The sequence below is a fragment of the Miniopterus natalensis genome, chromosome 7 (assembly GCF_054644295.1).
Source record: "Miniopterus natalensis isolate mMinNat1 chromosome 7, mMinNat1.hap1, whole genome shotgun sequence".
Lineage (NCBI taxonomy): Eukaryota > Metazoa > Chordata > Mammalia > Chiroptera > Miniopteridae > Miniopterus > Miniopterus natalensis.
The window spans coordinates 17,546,426-17,566,286 of NC_142087.1; the positions used below are offsets into that span (position 1 = coordinate 17,546,426).

General features: G+C 40.2%; 1 protein-coding gene across 3 annotated transcripts; it reads left to right on the plus strand.

The window, feature by feature from the left end:
* Nucleotides 1–430: 430 nt before the first annotated feature.
* On the plus strand, nucleotides 431–19,101 carry PANK2 (pantothenate kinase 2). Of its 3 annotated transcripts, none has more exons than XM_016212066.2 (7): nucleotides 431–716; nucleotides 7,423–7,775; nucleotides 10,592–10,845; nucleotides 11,881–12,057; nucleotides 14,981–15,104; nucleotides 16,509–16,634; nucleotides 18,533–19,101. In XM_016212066.2, exons 1-7 carry the CDS (start codon nucleotides 446–448, stop codon nucleotides 18,581–18,583), a joined length of 1,356 nt encoding a protein of 451 aa, XP_016067552.1. In that variant the 5' UTR covers nucleotides 431–445; the 3' UTR covers nucleotides 18,584–19,101. The 3 variants fall into 3 exon arrangements, with proteins under 3 accessions (XP_016067552.1, XP_016067553.1, XP_087674976.1); XM_087818850.1 differs by lacking the exon at nucleotides 431–716 and adding an exon at nucleotides 728–825; XM_016212067.2 differs by lacking the exon at nucleotides 16,509–16,634 and having other exon boundaries at nucleotides 432–716.
* Nucleotides 19,102–19,861: the final 760 nt, after the last annotated feature.

Here is a 19,861-nt window from a genome sequence, read left to right on the forward strand (position 1 = left end):
GCTCGGGGGAGCGCGGCGGCATCCTGGGAGAATTCTAGGGTCCTGGGGCGCCGACCAGTCCACTCGGGCGGGCGGGTGCGTAGGGAAGAGAGGGTAAGGGCCGCTCCACCCACGCGACCACAGGGCGGCGCCGCCATCACTCGCCAGTCAGCCACACCGCCTTTCCCTCCTCGGCCGGTCCCTGATCCACCCTCCCCCAACCCTTCCCTTCTGAGAGCCTCTCATTGGACGCAGGTGCAGTCAATCCATCTCGCATCAGGGAGCCGATTGGACAGGAGGCCTTCGGGCCTCCCCCAGGCTGCTGGGATTGGCTTGCTGCGCGTTGGCGCAACGGAAGAGGCGGCCGGCCGAGGGTGCGCCTCTGTTCCGGCTGGACTGTGCCGAGGAGGCAACGAGAAGTCCGGCGCTGGGGGGCTGGCTTGGGCGGCAGCAGTGGCTGCTGCGAATGGGAGCGGGCCGGCTGGGCGCGCCCATGGAGCGCCACGGCAGGGCCGCCGCCACCTCCGCCTCGTCGACCTGGGAGCCGGCGTCGGAGGAGCCAGATGGGCGGTGGCAGGAGTCGCTGCGGCTCCGGGCGAACAGCGCGTCGGCGCCCTCGGTCGGGGCCTCGGCTTCGGCCTCGGCGGAGGGAGCTAGGCGGGACCGACCTGGATCCTACAGCGGCCCTACCTCGGTCTCCCGCCAGCGCGTGGAAAACCTGAGGAAGAAGCGGCCGCGTAAGTGCCCGGCTGGGCGCCCTCGCGGCTCGCCCTGCCCCCTTCGGCCCGGCCGCCGTTTTTCCCGCGCGCTCGCGCGGGGACAGTGCCCCCCGCACTGTGGTCCCAGGTTGGTGCGTGGGCAGATGGCGGGTTGAAGGCCAGGGGTCCCACAAACGCCGGGGCTTCGGGATTCGGCCCTCGCGCGTGGTGGTCGGAGTGGAGGGCTCTTTCCCAGGACCCTTTCTCCCTCTTAGAGCCTTGGGCATTCTTTGCCCGGGAGTCACGTGACTTTATGCTGGAGAAGGCTGCTTTTGACTTACTTCCACTGCCTCCCCTCCCCCCAAATCCTTTGAATCCTCAATGTCTGTGTTCTGTGGGTTTTCAAAGAGCTGCTCTCTAAGACGTTAAGTCTTTTTTGTCTGGAAATTTCGGGCTTACTGGAAAATGCTTAATTGACCCCTGAGTTGCTGCAAGACTAAAACTGGATTCCGTGTGCACTAAGCTTGACTGTTTTCTTCCCGTGAGAATTCGGGTCATCTCTCACCTAGTTATCGCCTCTATTTTCTTTACATCTATTTTGCCGATATTCACGGTTCAGGCCTGGAGCATTCTGGGCGTTAAGGCCTTTCTGTTTTGAGGGGAAACGACATCTTCCTGAATCTCACCTTGGGAGTTGTACACGCTCTTCCTAGAGAATCGTTTTCTCCATTTTATTATTAGTTTTTTTTTCTGTGTTCAGATCTAGTGCAAATATTTTCTCCTCATTATAGGTCTTCAATTCAAGCCTTCTGTTTAGCGCTGTTGGTGCTATTGAAAGTATCCACTGTCCTGGTACTCTAATATGAGCCTTACAATATAGCAGCATTTTACATATGGTTAGACTTTTTTTTTCTTGCTGCTGTAGCCAAATTCGTATTTCAGGAAATCAGCTTGCTTTAAATACAGATTATGAGAGTGAAATTGGCAGGATGTGCGTTTGGTTTTTATTGTACCTTGGTCCAACCACCCAGTTGCTTCACTTTTAACATACATGATTTTGATGATTAAATGTAGCCATATTTTGCTATGAAAAGTTTGGGGCGTTTTCAGTTATTTTGTCTTTTCCTGTCCTCTTGAAAGAGATTTGGAAAACCTCTGCTCTCAACCTATACCATTTTTAGAGCCAATTACCTGGTTTATGTTTTATTTGAGAAGCACCTGATTTTTAAGCAGTGCAAAACATTTGTTCCTTCATGGTTTTGTACTATATCATTGGATATGGATGCAAATTCCAGAGATTCAGCAAATAAGAATTCACAGCCGTATAGCCAGCTGTTTGTGACCATTGGCGACAAGGATTCTAAATAAGTTTGTATTGTATTTTGAGTGTTGTATTTTGAGTGTTGCATGGGTCAGACACTCTAAAAACTTTTAATTAAAAACTTTTTAGGCACTCTTCTTAATAACTTCTTACTAGCTCATTAGCCCTCACAACTCTGAGGTAGATGGTAGTATTCTGTTCTACAAATGAGAAAACGGGGGCCCATTTACCCAGTGTCAAATGGCTAGTGAACAGAACTGTCAACTCAGGAATTTTAGCTTCATAGCATCTTCTCCTAACCACTGTGATTTACAGATTGTTCATGTTCTCGTAGCTGTTTCTTTATTACTTTAAGAGCAAGCATAATCATGATTTTTTTGTGTTCAAGGTTTTCTTACTTGAGGTGAAAATTTTTAGGTACTTCCAAATTTTGAGCATAAAAATGACCTGGGGAGTTAAAAATGCAGATTCCCTGGGTTCAATTCTCTTTTTTTTAATCCTCACCTGAGCCGACTGTATGTATTGATCTGTTCCATTTTATATGGGGGACTTGCACGTCCTCACATTTAGGTATCCATGGTGTCCTGGAACCACTCCCCCTTAGATACTGTGGGACAAGTTTTTGGGGAGTCAAGTTGTATGTTTTTTTTTTGTTGTTAATCCTCATCTGAGGATATTCTTTCATTGATGTTTAGAGAGAGGGAGGGGGAGAGATAGGTAGAGATAGAGAGAGAGAAACATTGATGTGAGAGGGACACATCGATTGATTGCCTCCGGCACATTCCCAGAGTGGGGCCGGAAATTGAACCCGCAATTCTTTGATGCACAGGCCGACCCTCTAACTGCTGGGCCACACCGGCCAGGGCCAGCACTGTCACTTTTTTAAGAGTGAGAAGACTTTTTGTTTCTTCTAGGTACCAAGGATGGGTAGATTTTGTATGATTCTTGCCAGGTTGGATTAGTCTGTCAGTGGGAATGGAATTTCTGTTGGTATAAAAAAAATCAGGACTCTCCCAGGGATTGAGGTAGAATGACTTCTGAGGAGTCAACCACAGTGTTCTCTTTAGAATTGCATTGACAAAATTGTTAGATTAATTTGGGGAGAATTGAAATTTAATAATGTTTAATTATCCTTACTGGAAGAGGATACATCTTCGCATTGCTATGTCTTTCTAAATATTTGACTTTTGCTGTGCATGACATTCTTATGTCATTTTCTGGTGGTTTTACTGATTATAGGCCAAAAGCTATTGGTATTTGTGTTTTTTGTATCAAATACTAAAAATTTTATTCCGTTGGTTTATTTTCTTAATTTTTATTTTTTGGAATATATTGAGAAATCTTGGTTTTTCTCCTTCAATTTACTAATGCAAGGAAGCCTCATTAATTGGAATTTCTAATGTGAAAACCATCCTTGCATTCCTGAGAAGAATCCCTGTTGGTCACGGTATGATGTATTACTCCTACTGCACAACTTGATTCTATTGTTTAATAATTTTATGTTTTTGCATTTGTGTTATATGATACTTTTCTAGTTTTGATGAGGAATGACTTGGGAATCTTTCTAGATTTTTTTGTGTCCTAGAAGCTCCTCAAGGTTTTCCTGGAAACCATTAGGGCCTGGTGCTGTTTTGCTGTTTTTGTTTCAAAAACTTCAGTGCTTTTGATTTCTGTGTTTTCTACCTTATTTTGAGCCACATTTTGTAGTCTTATTTTTTCTAGCTAATCCCGTTTTAGTTTACATTTTAAACTTACTGTTCTACAGTTTTATATAAGCTTACTTGTATAATCTGTTATGTACTCTTTCATCTTTGTTTTTTTTTTTTGAAGGAAAAGCTATATCTTTTTTCTCTCTTGGATATACTTACCACAAAGTTGTCTGTTTTGATGGCTTTTTCAAAGCTTGATTTTTATTGATCAGTCATGAACAAAACCACTGATTTTTCTCTACTTATTTGAAGGTCACGTGTTCATTTTTCTGCTTCTGGATGGTTTAATACATTTAAACCATCATTTCTTTATTGTTTAGAATTAATGAGAGTCCATATCCTTTCCCTAAAAAGACAGAACTGCTGCTTGCTTTCACTTCCCTCTCTTTCTCTTCCCTCTTCCACTTCTTGTGTTGAAATCATGTAAATATTTTAGTTCCAGATCACTTATTTTTTCAAAAGTTAGCATGTATTGCTGCTTTTGCTTATCATTGTACCTTATTATAGCTCATAAGCTTATTATTATTATTTTTTAAGTATATCTTTACTGATTTCAGAGAGAGGAAGGGACAGGGGGAGAGAGATAGAAACATCAATGATGAGAGAGTCCTTGATCAGCTGCCTTCTGCATGCCCCCTCCCGGGGATTGAGCCCACAACCCAGGCATGTGCCCTGATGGGGAATGGAACCTTGATCTCCTGGATCATAGGTCGATGCTCAACTGCTGAGCCATGCCAGCCAGGCTCTTAGATGCTTTTAAAATTATATTGGGGTGCATTTGTCTTTTTTTTTTTTAATATATCTTTATTGATTTCAGAGAGAGGAAGGGAGAGGGAGAGAGAGAGATAGAAACATCAATGATGAGAGAGTCCTTGATCAGCTGCCTTCTGCATGCCCCCTCCCGGGGATTGAGCCCACAACCCAGGCATGTGCCCTGATGGGGAATGGAACCTTGATCTCCTGGATCATAGGTCGATGCTCAACTGCTGAGCCATGCCAGCCAGGCTCTTAGATGCTTTTAAAATTATATTGGGGTGCATTTGTCTTTTTTTTTTTTAATATATCTTTATTGATTTCAGAGAGAGGAAGGGAGAGGGAGAGAGAGAGATAGAAACATCAATGATGAGAGAGTCATTGATCGGCTGCAGCCCGCAACCCGGGCACGTGCCCTGACTGGGAATCGAACCCTGATTGCCTGGATCCTAGGTTGATGCTTAACCACTGAGTCACACCTGGCTGGGTGCATTTGTCTTTTGCATTGCTACTTGAAAGCTGATTTGTCTGGATATGAGTTTCAAAATCTTTATCACTTTGAAGCTATTGATCCATTGTCTTGTAGCATCTGTATTGCTGATGAAGTCTAATTTTACCCTTAACTGATTATGTATCTTCGTAGGAATTCACTTTTTTCCTTTGGAAGTTTTTAGGATTTCCTGAAATTTCTGTATGATGTGTCCAAGTCTTCCCTTTCTCCACTAGTTGATTCTGTTTAACACTTAGTGGATCTTTCAACCTGATGATTAATGTCCTTCCTCCCCTATCTCCCCCAGAAGATTTCTAGAACTCATATAAAATAGTGTTAGACTCTGGTTCTATATTTTGTGTATCTATCCTTCATACTCAAGAGGCACTTTGGGAAGATTTCTTATTTAGATTTTTTTTTCTGTGCCTATTTTGTTGCTGAATGTACTTGTTAAGCTTTAGTTTGGAAATCAGTTTTTCTCCTTTTTTTGGTAAACGTCTTTATGCTTTCAATAAAGTAAATTGCATTCATTATAAGTGTATAGTTCCATACATTTTGACAGATATGTACACCCATGAAGCCCCTCACCCCCTCAACAGTCATGATTTGGATTACATAGAAAGTTTTCTCCTGCCCTTGTTTAGTCTGTCCCTCCCTCTCTTCCCCAGCCCATGATCCGCTTTCTATCAGATGCAGAAATGATTAGTTTGCATTTTCTAGAGTTTCACATAAATGGAATCTCATAGTATGTAGCCATTTGTATAAGTGTTTTTTCACTTATCCTGTTTTTTTAAAATTGATTTGTTGTTCCACTTATTTATGCAGTTATTGGTTGATTCTTGTATGTGCCCTGACTGTTGACCCTGCCACCTTGGCATATTGGGGTGATGCTCTAACCAACTGAATTATCTGGCCAGGGCCTCAGTCATTTAATTTCTCATTTTTTAATGGTAGCTTATTCATTTTTTATGGATGAAATCTCATTTTACCTCTGAGATATTTATGATTCTTATGTTTGTCCCTGCAACACTTTCTTCACATGGTTAGCTTCTTGTTTTTGTGGTGTTGATTTCCCTTTTTGGTGATTCTGGTTTGTAAAGTGATCATCACTGGTTTGAGGATTGCTGTTTTCCTGTCAGAGGATGCAGTGTCTGTATACTGCCAGTCTGTCAGATTGGATCATAGGGGAGAGATGGGGCATATGGCCAGAATTGGACAACACCTGTTTCTTCTGGATAATAGCAACTTGGGTGCTGTTGTGAATCTTGGGCTCAAGTGCCTGTGCTCATTGAAGACTTTGCCTCTATTGGCTGGAAGGAAAGGGGAGGTGGGGAGTGGTTCTCAGGAGAGGGAAGTGGCTGGACTGTCCAGTTGTACCACATTTCCCTACTAGATCACTCATGACTGCACCAGAGCTCCTGTTTCCTCATGGCAGTCTCCCCGTCTGTAGCTTGGATGGAACACTCCATTGCTACTCCCACCTTTGTAGCTGCTCCCAATTATAGCATTTCTCTTTTAAGGTTTCTGGACAGTTAATGCCTTTATCAACCTAGTTCTGCTGATAGTATCACTTCTTATTTCCAGAATTATTTTAGAAAATAATATATCAATAAGTCTGTATCTTTAGTTATTTTTGGGATTTAAAGTGGGAGGGGAAGGCATATATATCTGCAGTCCATCTTGATCCAATCTCCTGAAGCATTTTTTTTTAAGCAAGATTGTTTTTGGTAATAGATATGAACTTTGAAATATCTGTTTCGTTGAAGTCCATTGAAATCCCTTTTTAAGGACTTTAGGTTTTGAGAGAAGTTGAACCCTGGAGCTTATATGTTACACAGGGTTCGGAGTTTTCCTCTACCCCTAGTTTGAGTACTAAACCAAAGCTCTGAAAACTTCCAACATTTTTTCTCTAAGCCAAGGGGAAGGATGGAGATTTTTATTCTCAGTCTTTTTTTTTTCTTTTTTCAGAGTTGAGGTTCATGGATAGTCATTTCGTTGCTTTTTAATATTTCATAGTTCAGTTTGGGCTTGTCTGTATAAGAGGGTTAGGTTGGCTCAATATTCTGACATTTTTCTTTCTGATTTTTTTTTTTTAATATATCTTTATTGATTTCAGAGAGAGGAAAGGAGAGGGAGAGAGAGAGATAGAAACATCAATGATGAGAGTGTCATTGATTGAGCCCACAACCCGGGCATGTGCCCTGACCGGGAATTGAACCCTGATCGCCTGGATCCTAGGTGGACACTCAACCGCTGAGCCACACCCGGCCGGGCTCTTTCTGATTTTTGAAATGAAATGAAATGAAAAAAAGGATATGCTTCCAAATTAGACAACCATGTTTCTTTTTCCCAAATCTTTTTGTTTATATAGTCCTAGGAAACCTCAGGATATGAAATAAGTTTCTGATCTAGTAAGTATAAATTTAGTTTTCATGAAAAAGCTGTTCTGACTCTTTTTTCTTCCCCATTTAGTTTTTCCATGGTTTGGCTTGGATATTGGTGGAACCCTAGTCAAGCTGGTTTATTTTGAACCCAAAGACATCACTGCTGAAGAAGAAGAGGAAGAAGTGGAAAGTCTTAAAAGCATTCGGAAGTACCTGACCTCCAATGTGGCTTATGGGTCCACAGGTATTCGGGATGTACACCTGGAGCTGAAGGACCTGACTCTGTGTGGACGCAAAGGCAATCTGCACTTTATACGCTTTCCCACTCATGACATGCCTGCTTTTATTCAAATGGGCAGAGATAAAAACTTCTCGAGTCTCCACACTGTCTTTTGTGCCACTGGAGGTGGAGCGTACAAATTTGAGCAGGATTTTCTCACAGTATGCATTTTTTTAGCTTATATACAATTTATGGTAATCTGATTGTTAAAAATAATACCATAGCAAGTGGTGTAATCATTTCCATCTCTAATGGAACTTGAATATTCTTGAGTCAAATTAAGATTAAATATAAATTAGTGATAGGAGTTAGCCATGTAGAGATTGTTGTATAGTTTATTTTTTGCACAGTTCAGATGAAATGAGAGTCAGAACCATTTCAGTATGAAAAAATAGTGAAGCTGTGTTAAGCAGAGTAAGTGGACTACCTATGAGGAACAACAACATTAAATCTGGAACAGTGAGATTGAAAAAGAATTTAAAAAAATTAATGTCATAAAATTGTTGCCAATGTACCTATAGTTTTCTTGTCCCCAAAATTGTTTCTTGGCAAGTTTACTTCTAAAACAAACAAACAAGGAAGATACAAATAAGAACAAAAAAAATTAAAAAACTAAGGAACTCCGGTTCAGAGCGGTGGTTTTGAGGCCTCAAAACCAGTGGGAGATGGTTGACAGCAGAACCTCCTCTCCCCAAATGCTTTCTGATGTGTTCTGTGCAGCACACTTGTTAACAGGAGTCTCTAGATCATGTCTGGACACTAGGGGGATTTCGAGTGGGCACTTGATTTTGTTTTCCTTCAGTATAAAATGACTTACCTAAGAAATGAAAATGCTGGCACTTGAGATTCAAGCGTCAGGAAGTCAGTGTTTAAATTGGTCTTGGCAGCGAGGGCTTGAGCAGATGAAATAAGGACAGCGATGAACAGTTCAAGGGCTTGGGTTCAGTCAGAGGAATAACTTAATATGTATGTTTTTTCCTTTTAGTCATCATCTTAGGATATGCTTTATTTTATTATTTATTTTAAAAAGTATATCTTGATTTCAGAGAGAGGAAGGGAGAGGGGGAGAGAGAGAAACATCAATGAGAGTCATTGATGAGCTGTCTCCTGCGTGCCCCCTGCTGGGGATTGAGCCTGCAATTTGGGGATGTACCCTAACTGGAAACGGAACCGTGATCTCCTGGGTTATAGGTCGATGCTCAATTGCTGAGCCATGCTGGCTGGGCGATTTTATTTTATTTTTTAAGAAAATATGTTTTTATTGATTTTAGAGAGGAAGGGTGCGGGGGGGGGAGGGGAGGGCATCTATTGGTTGCCTCCCAAAAGCTCCCTGACCAGGGATCAACCCATAACCTAGGTATGTGCCCTCACTGGGAGTCTAACCCTCAACCTTTCCGGTATACAGGATGATGCTCCAACTAACTGAGCCACCCAGCAGGGCATAACTTAATATTCTTAATTAGGGATTAATTAAGGATTAAGTTACCTATTAACTTCTATCTCCACTGTGGATCAGAATAAATTGCATGTAAATGTAAAACAAATGGGAGTTGACTTAGAGGGGGGAGAATTTGCAGGGCTGACCTTGGTTGTCAACTGAAATAGGTGTGTTAGGGGTTGAGGCGTCTTTACATTTGTCACATATATTGAGTATATGTGCTTGCAAACATTCAGATGGGTTAGAAGTTCATAGAGTAAAATTTGGAAAGTTGTGGGGTTTTTTAATCCTTACCCGAGGATATTTTTTTCATTGCTTTTTCAGAAAGAGGGGAAGGGAGGGGGAGAGAGAGAAACATCGACGTGAGAGAGACTTATCGATTGGTTGCCTCCTGCATGCACCCCCGACGGGCTGGGGATTGAGCTTGCAACTGAGGTACGTGCCCTTGGCCACAATCGAAACCAGGACCCTTTAGTCCTCAGACGGACGATCTAACCACTGAGCCAAACCTGCTAGGGCTGTGGAAGTTTCTTAATACCCTCTCCAGTGTCACCACTTTTAAAAGTTTATGTGTCTTTTTTTTTTTTTTAAATATGTTTTTATAGATTTCACAGAGATGAAGGGAGAGGGAGAGAGATAGAAACATCAGTGAGAGAGAAACTTAGATCAGCTGCCTCCTGTATACCCGCCACTGGGGATCGAGCCCACAACCCCGAGCATGTGCCCTGACTGGGAATTGAACCATGACCTCCTGGTTCACAGGACGATGCACACAAGCCGGGAAAAAGTTTATGTATCTTTTTTAATTTTTCTATGCATGACTGTGTGTGACAGACATATAAACATGGTTTTAAAAATAGGCAAATTGGATCATTATAAAATATTTCTCAACTTGCTTTTTTGACTAATAACATCTTGGATTTCTTCCCACTTCAATTCTTTATTGAATGAAGATCTTTTTCATTCTTAATTTCTGTACAGTATTCCATAATATAAATAGTAATTGAATCATTTATTATTTAGATGAAGTTGCATTGATAATAATGTTTTAAATTCTGATTCTGGCTCTGGTTGTGTGGCTAAGTAGTGGAGCGTTGGCCTGTGGACTAAAGGGTCACGGGCTTAGTTCCGGGTCACAGGTTTAGTTCCTGGTCAAGGGCACGTGCCTGGGTTGCAGGTTTGACCCCCGGCCCCTTCTAATTAGAGTTTTTGGCGCCTGCTCTCTGATAGGACTATGACCTTGGCTGTGCTACTGCTTCATGCCTGTGAGCAGACATCTTGTTTTTTGCTTGAGTGTTGGCACATTTCTCCAGCTGCTGCAGTGGTTTGTAGGTAGAGTGTATTTGGGTCTGTGGGAGCAGGAGTCTGTCTTAATAGTCCATCCCTGTTGTCTCCAGATTTGTTCTGTAAAGCATGTATAAATAATACACACCCTTGAGTGTTTTTATGGTTTGTTTAATGTAGGTGGGATGTTTTATTAAATGGAGTTTTTATTTCTGTTTGGCTTGTTAAGTCTGAAAACATTTTATTTCATTACAGATAGGTGATCTTCAGCTTTGCAAACTTGATGAACTAGATTGCTTAATAAAAGGAATTTTATACATTGACTCAGTTGGATTCAATGGACGGTCACAGTGCTATTACTTTGAAAACCCTGCTGATTCTGAAAAATGTCAGAAGTTACCGTTTGATTTGAAAAATCCATACCCTCTGCTTCTGGTGAACATTGGCTCCGGGGTTAGCATCTTAGCAGTATATTCCAAAGATAATTACAAGCGGGTCACTGGTACCAGGTAGGTATTTTATATTCTTGATATCATATGGGTTAACACTGAGTTTTTAGGAGTTGCATATAAGTTCACCTTTAAGAATCTGTTTAAAATTATGTGAAAGATAAAACTTTTTCTGGGATTATGCAAACGTTTCTCTTTGAAAATTCTGATTTCCCGACCTACTTTCTTTTAATCTGTATTGCAACAGGTTTCATTATCATAGTTTCATAAAATATCAGCTGACTAATTAAGCAAGCCCATAGTTGCCCTGCCCTCAGATAGTGTATGGTGTGCATATACCATAACGTAACCAAAGCTCAGTGGTGTCTGTAAGAAGGCAACAAGATCTAGCTTTGAAACTGGCCTAGATTTTATACATGTGTATAAACACACATGCGCCTGGGTGCGTGGCTGGAGGAGGATGTAAGGTTTCGAAGTTGAGATATTGAGCAATAGAAAAATGGTTGGGGCAGGGTAGTCTGAAAAGGGAGAATTAGGTTGCAGGTGAGAAAGGAATACACTTTCATGTAAGGATCAGAGATCACTTGAAGAAAACCAAGGAGCTGGGAATTGGGATAAACAAGTTTTTTAACAGGTGTGAGTTAAGGAATGAAGGAGTAATTTCCGGGGGGGAGGGACCGCATTCATGGAAGAGTTCTTGTTGGATAGGGGGCTGATGAGCGGGGTGGCAAGATGCTTGTATGAAGATGACTCAGGGCCTGCACTTGGAGAGAGGGGGGGAGGAGGCACCAGCATGGTCCTAGGTGTGGGTGTGATGGGCTGATTTGTACTTGAGGTTCCTCGAACTCAGCAGTTGCCCAGACTGAACTGGAGACATGGGTGAAGAGGTGGGTGGGCCCTGTATTTTTCCATGTTGCTTGTTGGTGCACATGAATGTATATCTTCAAGGTGTCTATTAAGGACCCGTTTTTATCTTTTCAGACTTGTTTCTTACCGGTAGCATCTGCATGATTGGGTTGAGGCAAGAGTGGATTGATATGTGAATATGATTTTCCTATTTTAAAAAATGTTACTGTGTTGTTTGTTTTCAATCAGTCTTGGAGGAGGAACTTTTTTTGGTCTCTGCTGTCTGCTTACTGGCTGTACCACTTTTGAAGAAGCTCTTGAAATGGCATCTCGTGGAGATAGCACCAAAGTGGATAAACTAGTACGGGACATTTATGGAGGGGACTATGAGAGGTTTGGACTGCCAGGCTGGGCTGTGGCTTCGAGGTAAGAGGACATGTGTGTTCTATGAAATGCAGAAATAAAATACTAAATATTGAGTTGCCCTGGCTGGTTTGACTCAGTTGGTTGGAGCGTTGTCCTGTGCGGATTCTATTCTTGGTCAGGGCACATACCCAGGTTGCGTGTTCGATCCTTGGTCTGGGTACATGTCCGGGTTTTAGGCTTGATACCCAGTGGGGGATGTGCAGGAGGCAGCCGATCAATGACTCTCATCATTGGTGTTTCTACCTCTATCCCTCTCTCTTCTTTTCTGAACTCAGTAAAGACATATTAAAAAAAAAAAAAAAAATTGGGTATATCTTTTTTTTTAATCTTCTTTTAAACAGCTTTACATACTATAAAATCACCTGTTTATTGTGTCCAACTTTATTGGTTTCTAGTATATTTACAGAATTGTGCAGTTAACACCGTAATCCAATTTCAAAATTTTAAATATATATTTTTGATTTTAGAGAGAGAGAAGAACATTGATGTGAGAGAGAAACATTGATTGGCTGCCTCCTTCACACCCCTTACTCTAGGGATCAAGCCTGCCCCTGACCGGGAATCAAACCGGCGACCTTTGGGCGCTTGGAATGATGCTCATCCAACTGAGTCATGCTGGCCAGGGCAAATTTCAGTACCTTTTTATCATCCCAGAAAAAAAATCCTGTATTCATTAGCTGTCACTCCGCATTTCTCTACCTCCCAGTCCCTGGTAAACACTAATTTTCTGTCACTCTAGAGTTGTCTCTTCTGGACACATAAATAGTATCATACAATATGTGACTTTTGTGACTGGTTTCTATTAGTTAGCTTAATGTTTTCAAGGGTCATCCATGTAGCATGAATCAGTATTTTGGTTCTTTTTATTGCTAGATAAGATTCTATTGTGTGGCTAATGTAACATTTTATCTATCAATTGATAAACATTTGGGTTATTTTAGCTTTTTGGTTATGTATAATGCTGCTAGGAACATTCATGTGGACATAATGTTTTGAATTCTCTTGGGTATATATGTAGGACTGGAATTGCTGGATCATGTGGCTGCACCATTTTACAGTCCCACCTGCAATAGATAAGAGTTTAAATTTCTCCACATCCTTATTGTCTGTCTTTTGGTTTAAACTGCCATAATAGGTGTACAGTGATCTCATTGTGGTTTTGATTTGCATTTCCCTAAGGATGACTAAGGATGTTGAACACCTTTTCATGTACTGACTGAATATTTGTCTATCTTTGGAGAAATGTTTGTTCAAGTCTTTTGCTCATTTTGTAGTTGGATTGTTTTTTTACTATTGAGTTGTAAGAATTCTTATATGTTCTAGAAACAAGTACCTTATTAAATATGTAATTTGCAAATATTTTTCCCCATTCTGTTGTTTTCACTTCCATGATAGTGTCCTTTGCAGCATAGAAGTTTTAAATTTAAATAGATAAGATGAAGTCCATCTTATCTTTCATCGCTTATACTTTTGGTGTTACATATAAGAAATTATCGCCTAACCTAAGAACCTGAAGATTTACTTTTGTATTTTCTTTTTAAGAGTTTTATAGTTTTAACTCTTAGATTTAGGCCTGTGATCTGTTTTGAGTTACTTTTTGTGTGTGGTATGAGGTAGAGGTCCAAATTCATTCTTTTGCGTATGAATATACAGTTTTCCCAGCACTGTTTGTTGAATAGACGATTTTTTCCTCATTGACTTCTTGGCCCCTTTGTTAAAAATAATTGTCCATAAATGTATGGTTTATTTCTGGACTTAGTTCTGTTCCATTGGATGTTTATCATTATGCTAGTACCACATTGCTTTGATTACTTCGGCTTTGTATTAAGTTTTGAAATGGGGAAGTGTGAGTCCTTCAGTTTGTTCTTATTCAAGATTGTTTTGGCTTGTCTGCGTCCCTTGGCTTTCTATATGAATTTTAGGATCAGTTTGCCAGTATCTGCAAAAAAGGACAACTGGGGCTTTGATAGGGATTGTGTTGAATCTATAGATCACTTTTGAAAATATTGTCAGCTTGACAGTATCTAGTCTTTTGATCCAAGAAGATGGCATATCTTTCTACTTAGGTCTTTGCTTTTTTTCACCATTGTTTTGTAGTTTTCAGAGTATAAGTGTTATACTTTTGTTAAATATATCTCAAGTATTTTATTCTCTTTGATGCTATTGTAAATTGAATCGTTAATTTTATTTTTGGATTGTTTGGAAATAAAGTTTTTGTGTGTGCACTGGGACACATGGTTTTTAATAATAGAAAAGGCACTCATATACACATGCTTGTTTACTAATTTTAGGCACTTCGCAAATGCTGTAGATTTCATTTTCTATCTTTGTAGTATTTGCTCATTGGTAATCACTTCCTTTTCTGATTGGTTGGGTTTGTTTTCTGGTCGCATTTATTAGTGTAGCAATTCTGCAGGTCAGGTACATTGAAGTTCTTGATCCTCAGGGAAGCCTGAAACTCTTAAATAGTTTACTCTGGGACTGGCTGTCTACACTTTGTTTTGCTAGGATAAAGCAGTTTACCAGATGTGAATGTGACCCTTCAGCTGAGTGGAAAAGCTGGGCAGTTGGGGAGGAATTGCTAAAAAAGGTGTCTTTTTGGAATTTTCCCTGGTTGCAGAAGGAACAGTGGTTAGTGCTTTATAGTCCATCTGATGAGATCCTAACCGAATATGTGCCTATCTGGTATCAAAGGTTGATATGTTTCAGTGGAAAGCTCATTCAAAATTCTTGAAGGCTCTCTTTGAAGTGGCATTTCTCTTGGAGCAGATGCTCCTTTACTTATTTATTTTTTGTAATGAAAAGTTTGAGAATTTGAACATTGCTCTAAAAGTCACTTTTATCTTAGTAAAGTAACATTCAAGTTCTGTTGGGCTGTGTTTACTTTGGTTTATCAAAGGGATTTCTTTTTTCCCCATCACAGCTTTGGCAACATGATGAGCAAGGAGAAGCGAGAGGCTGTCAGTAAAGAGGACCTTGCCAGAGCAACTTTGATCACCATCACCAACAACATTGGCTCGATAGCAAGAATGTGTGCCCTTAATGAAGTAAGGGGACATGAATTTCTTTCGTTGCTCTGAGGAAAAGACAGAACATCCTAAGTGGGCCCCACCTTGTACACAACATCCATCTTGTCCGAACAGGGCCTAATTGTAGTCATATGTGGTGGAGTTTGTTTCATTGGCGAAGTTAAAACTCTTTACGTGTAGATTAATCTTACTTGACTTTTTCCTTACTGAAAATGAACACTGGTGCTAGAGGAGAAAATAGAGGAAGGCAGGAAGGTAGCCAGTGTGCCAGATGGTGGGGGGCACTCTTGGTTGGTAATGATGGATAGAGTTGCTGAATTGAGACTCCATGCTCATTGTGGAGCTCTAGAGTCCCTGGGAAGGAATCCAGAGGAAGTCATTGAAGCTGGGAGAAGACTGAGCCGGGCCAGCAGTGCCCACCCTGCTCCCCCTCCACTGCAGCAGAGCTGTCTTTGTGCTTTCAGCTTCTTTACAGTGCTGCCTTGTAGCATTCAGGTCAAGCAGCATTGTACAGGGCTATGAAAGAACCAAGAATGGCCTTCCCTGGGGGATCCCGTTGATGCGGCTTTATAGTTTGTCCCTATTTATACATGTGGCTTAAAAAGGAAACCTTAAAAGGTACAAAAGGATTGTTTCATTTTTAATTAAAAGATACTGGATCAGCATCAAGTAATTAAAAATTCTTCATTTGAATGTTAACACTATTTTCTTTATTGCATGTTCCCTTTCCTGTGCTTATTTAAGGTTTTAGTTGGCGTACGTATCTTTTTAATTTTTATGTAAATATAAATTTCATGGCTGTATATTTGATTCCTTTTTGTGTAAGTTAGATTTTTTCATCTTAAAGACTCTGACCATATTATGACTCTTGATAGGTATTGCCAAGGTGCTTTCTTTGCACAAGGGCTGCACCAATTTAAATCATCTTGAGTAGTAAATGAATGGGTCAGTTTTACCAAAACTTGACTAATACTGGGGGTGGAATTTCATTTAGTTGTTTTGCTAAATATAGGTTAATTTTTTTTTTTTTTTTAATCGCTGGTGAGGTTGAATTCTTTTCTGTGATATGTATTGTATTATTTGCCTGTTGGGTCACTTTCCTTCTTTGAATTGGGTTCTATTCACTTATTTTTTTTTACTATCTGTATAAAAGTTTAATAGTAGTTATTGTTTGTCATATTTAATACACATTTTTCCTAATCTGTTTTCTCTTGTGGTATTTTCTGGCATGCTTTGAAGTGGGTCCAGAGTTGTTTGGAGATAAAATTAAGTAGCCCTGAATCAATTGGATTAAATATAAATACGTTTTTAAAATCAGAAGTCAATTTGCTGCTAAAAACTATGCACATGGTCTCTGGGGTAGCTTTTACAAGAGAACTGAAATTAAGGTGAAAACTAATTGCCTTCTTTTGATGTGCTCAGAATATTAACCAGGTGGTATTTGTTGGAAATTTCTTGAGAGTTAATACGATCGCCATGCGGCTTTTGGCATATGCTTTGGATTATTGGTCCAAGGGACAGTTGAAAGCACTTTTTTCAGAACATGAGGTAAGCAGACTTATTTCCTACAATATGTCACCTACATAAAGGGCACGCAGTTCACATTCTGTTGGAATTTGAAGTAGAGGTGAAATGGGCTATAGTACTCAAGTATTTTTGTAATTGTATCGGGTTCAACTTTGATTGTAATGTTTAAAAGCTGTTTCTTACCGGATTCAATGCAAGGTAGATTTTTGGTTAATTCTGTTGTGAACTTCAACAGTATTAAAGAAGTCTTGATGAACGTTCAGCCGTATTTCTCAAGCCTTGTTCTTTTCTGAGCCATCCGTTATAGTTTTCCCATTGTACTTTATAAATGCACTAACTCTGGGTTCTGCTTTTTTCATTTTTTGATGTCAGTTTTTATGTATTGATATATTCATGTGCTATTTATTTAAGATGTGTGTTCTGAAAACAAATAGATCAGTAAAAAACTTTCCAGGACTAGAACCACACTACCATAAAATCTTAATATGTAGACAGACTAGAAATGACACAATGGAAAAGAATCATTGAGTTCAACCTGATAACCTGTTTTGGAAAGTGCCTTTCTGTTTTTTCAGTTTTTTCAGTTTTGGAGGAAAACAGAACCAGAGCTATGGAAGGGACTCTCTTTCCTCTCCTTGGCTGTAGAGCAGTTGAACTATTTCAAGTGTTGTTGGATTTTTGATAGTGTTATTATGAACAGTTTTCAAAATTATATGTGCATATTTATTCTTCACTGTGTTTATATGAATCAACAGAAATCAAAGGATTTAAAGTGCTATAAAGATTGCTCTTTTCTTTAAAATAGCTTTAAGTTTTTCTTTTTAAGTTGCTTAAGTTCATAGTTAACCCAAAGTGCAAACCCAAAGTGCACAAATTCCCCGTATCAAAAAGCTTAAAGTTCAAGACATCTAACTTGTTTATTACTTCTAATGTTATTGTTAGTAAATCAGTACTGAGTTATTGTTCCTTATACCTTTTATATACATCTTGGCTTTTTGCGATCTTTTTGCTTTATATTAGAAGAAGAAGAAATGTTTAATGTTATATTTTAGTGTAACTTTCTTTCTGCTGAATTTCTACCTCTTCTTGAACCTTTCCTCGGTAGAACATGGAGATTAATTTCTTTTTATTATTTTTTTAATCCTTGCCCAAGTTTATTGGTTTTAGAGAGGAAGGGAGAGGGAGAGAAAGAAACATTAGTGTGAAGAAACATTGATCAGTCGCCTCCTGAACTCACCCCGACTGGGGATCTAACTTGCAACCTAGGTATGTGCCCTGACTGGGAATCGAACCCACAACCTTTTTGGTGTATAGGATGACGCTCCAACCAGCTGAGCCACCTGGCCAGGGCCGAGGTTAATTTCTTAGGTTAACTTTTTTTTAAACTTCATATCATTAGTTATAATGTGAATCCTTTATGAAATTTTGATTTTATATTGTCATTCTTACTGCCTGCTGACTTAAGTTTCCTCTCTGGTTAGCATTGCTGGTCCATTTGTCTCTGTTTTCTATTTGCACTCAGGCTTCTGACTCTAGTGTTGATATCTGCACATATGGAACTTAGATTATTTTAGGCTCTCTGAAGTCTTGAAATATGTATGAGTTTGAATTGCACAGGTCCATGTATATGTGCTTTTTTACCCCCAGTAAATACAGTGGCCCTCTGTACCCATGGGTTTCACATCCATAGGTTCAACAAACTGTGAATCAAAAACAGTGTTTTAAATTCCCAGCCTCAGTTTCCCAACAGTGGATTCCCAAACATGGATAAAAAATACTGGGCTCAGCAAAATGGGTGCTCAGAAAATGGGAGTGAGGAATTAAGGGCAGTGTTGGCTTTAACACTAGTAATCGTATTTATGGTAATTTAAATAATTCTAAGGAAAATTGCTCTTATTTTATGTGTATTTTGTTTTCAGGGTTATTTTGGAGCCGTTGGAGCACTTCTTGAGCTGTTGAAGATCCCCTGATCGTTACCTGGGGAAGGGGGTTCTTGGAACCTTCCACAATGGGATCTGTGAACATTTTTTTTTTAAGAGACTTACTTAATTTTATGATTGTGTATTACCTGAATCAAAGCAAGAAAGGACAAGTGAATTTTTCTAAGTCATCAAGATAAACCCTTAAAAATTCATTCTAAACTGATAACCAGTAAGGAAAGCTATATATGTATATGTGTATGTAGATATAAAGTGGACCATGTCCATTGCAGTGAGGATTGGATATAAATACCTGCTGTATATTTTTGAAATTTAGTGTCACTCACTGGAGCCACTTAAGGGGAGAGCTGTTTTGTGTTCAGCTTACTGTGGTTTTGTGTCCTGTTGAACTTGCTAAATGTAAGGCAAGCTACTATGTGTTATAATCTAATCACAGTTTTGTCAGTATGGCTTTGGGGATATCTCCTGTGCATTAACTCTGGTGTGCATTTAACCTTTTTGTGAACATATTGAAAAAAATATTTTAATTCAAGGTTCTGCAAACTTAATTGGGCAGGTTAATTCTGTACCTATAACTGTGACAAGTAAGCAACTTTTAGAAGGACAGTTCAGGTTACTTTACACCATAAACCCTAGGAAGGTCTCTCTGGAAAGACAGGGCTTCTGTGGGCAGAATTACCTTGGGTATTGGGCTGATGAAAGTAAGCAAGCTACTACAAAAAGCATAATCTTGAACACTAAAACCAGACAAAAAGAACAACCCCCCCCGGAAAAGGGAGAGAATCTAGTTACGCTTAGGCTAATAGAAATCAAGGAATGGCAGTGCCCATTAACTCATGGGGAGCGGAGTGGGGTTCTTCCCACCTTTTTCTCCCACTCCTGGTCTTTGCATTTAACAGTCCCCAGGCACAGTCCTGATTTCTCTGGCAGGCTGGCTCAAAAGGCTGCTTGAGAGACAGGTTTCGAGATTTGAGTATTGGTATAGATTGACTTTGGACCTTTTCTTTCTGCTCTGCAGAATAATTTTAAAAAACCTTCCCCTTGGAGATAGAGCAACGTTTGTGCCTTGTCTTTGTGTGTAATTTGGTGTCTGCATCACTGTTGAAAGCAGTGAAGGGTCCGTATAAAGCAGCTTTTGGACTAGAAGGAAACTCCAAGGCTCCGCAGCCTTCTTGCACGCGGTGGTTTCAGGCAAGGAGACTGGCCTTGGAGGGATCTGGGAGGGAAGGTTCCTAGGGACGGACGGAAGGGTGCAGGGGGTGGGGCTGGGTAGTTGAGGGAGGTGGGGCTCCCGCGCACTCCTTGGTA

Excerpts from the sequence above, each read along its gene's own strand:
- PANK2 (XM_016212066.2), top strand. The coding sequence starts at position 446 with ATGGGAGCGGGCCGGCTGGGCGCGCCCATGGAGCGCCACGGCAGGGCC. Across the intron at positions 10,846-11,880 it reads AAGCGGGTCACTGGTACCAG|TCTTGGAGGAGGAACTTTTT; the intron begins GTAGGTATTTTA and ends GTTTTCAATCAG. Across the intron at positions 16,635-18,532 it reads CACTTTTTTCAGAACATGAG|GGTTATTTTGGAGCCGTTGG; the intron begins GTAAGCAGACTT and ends TTTTGTTTTCAG.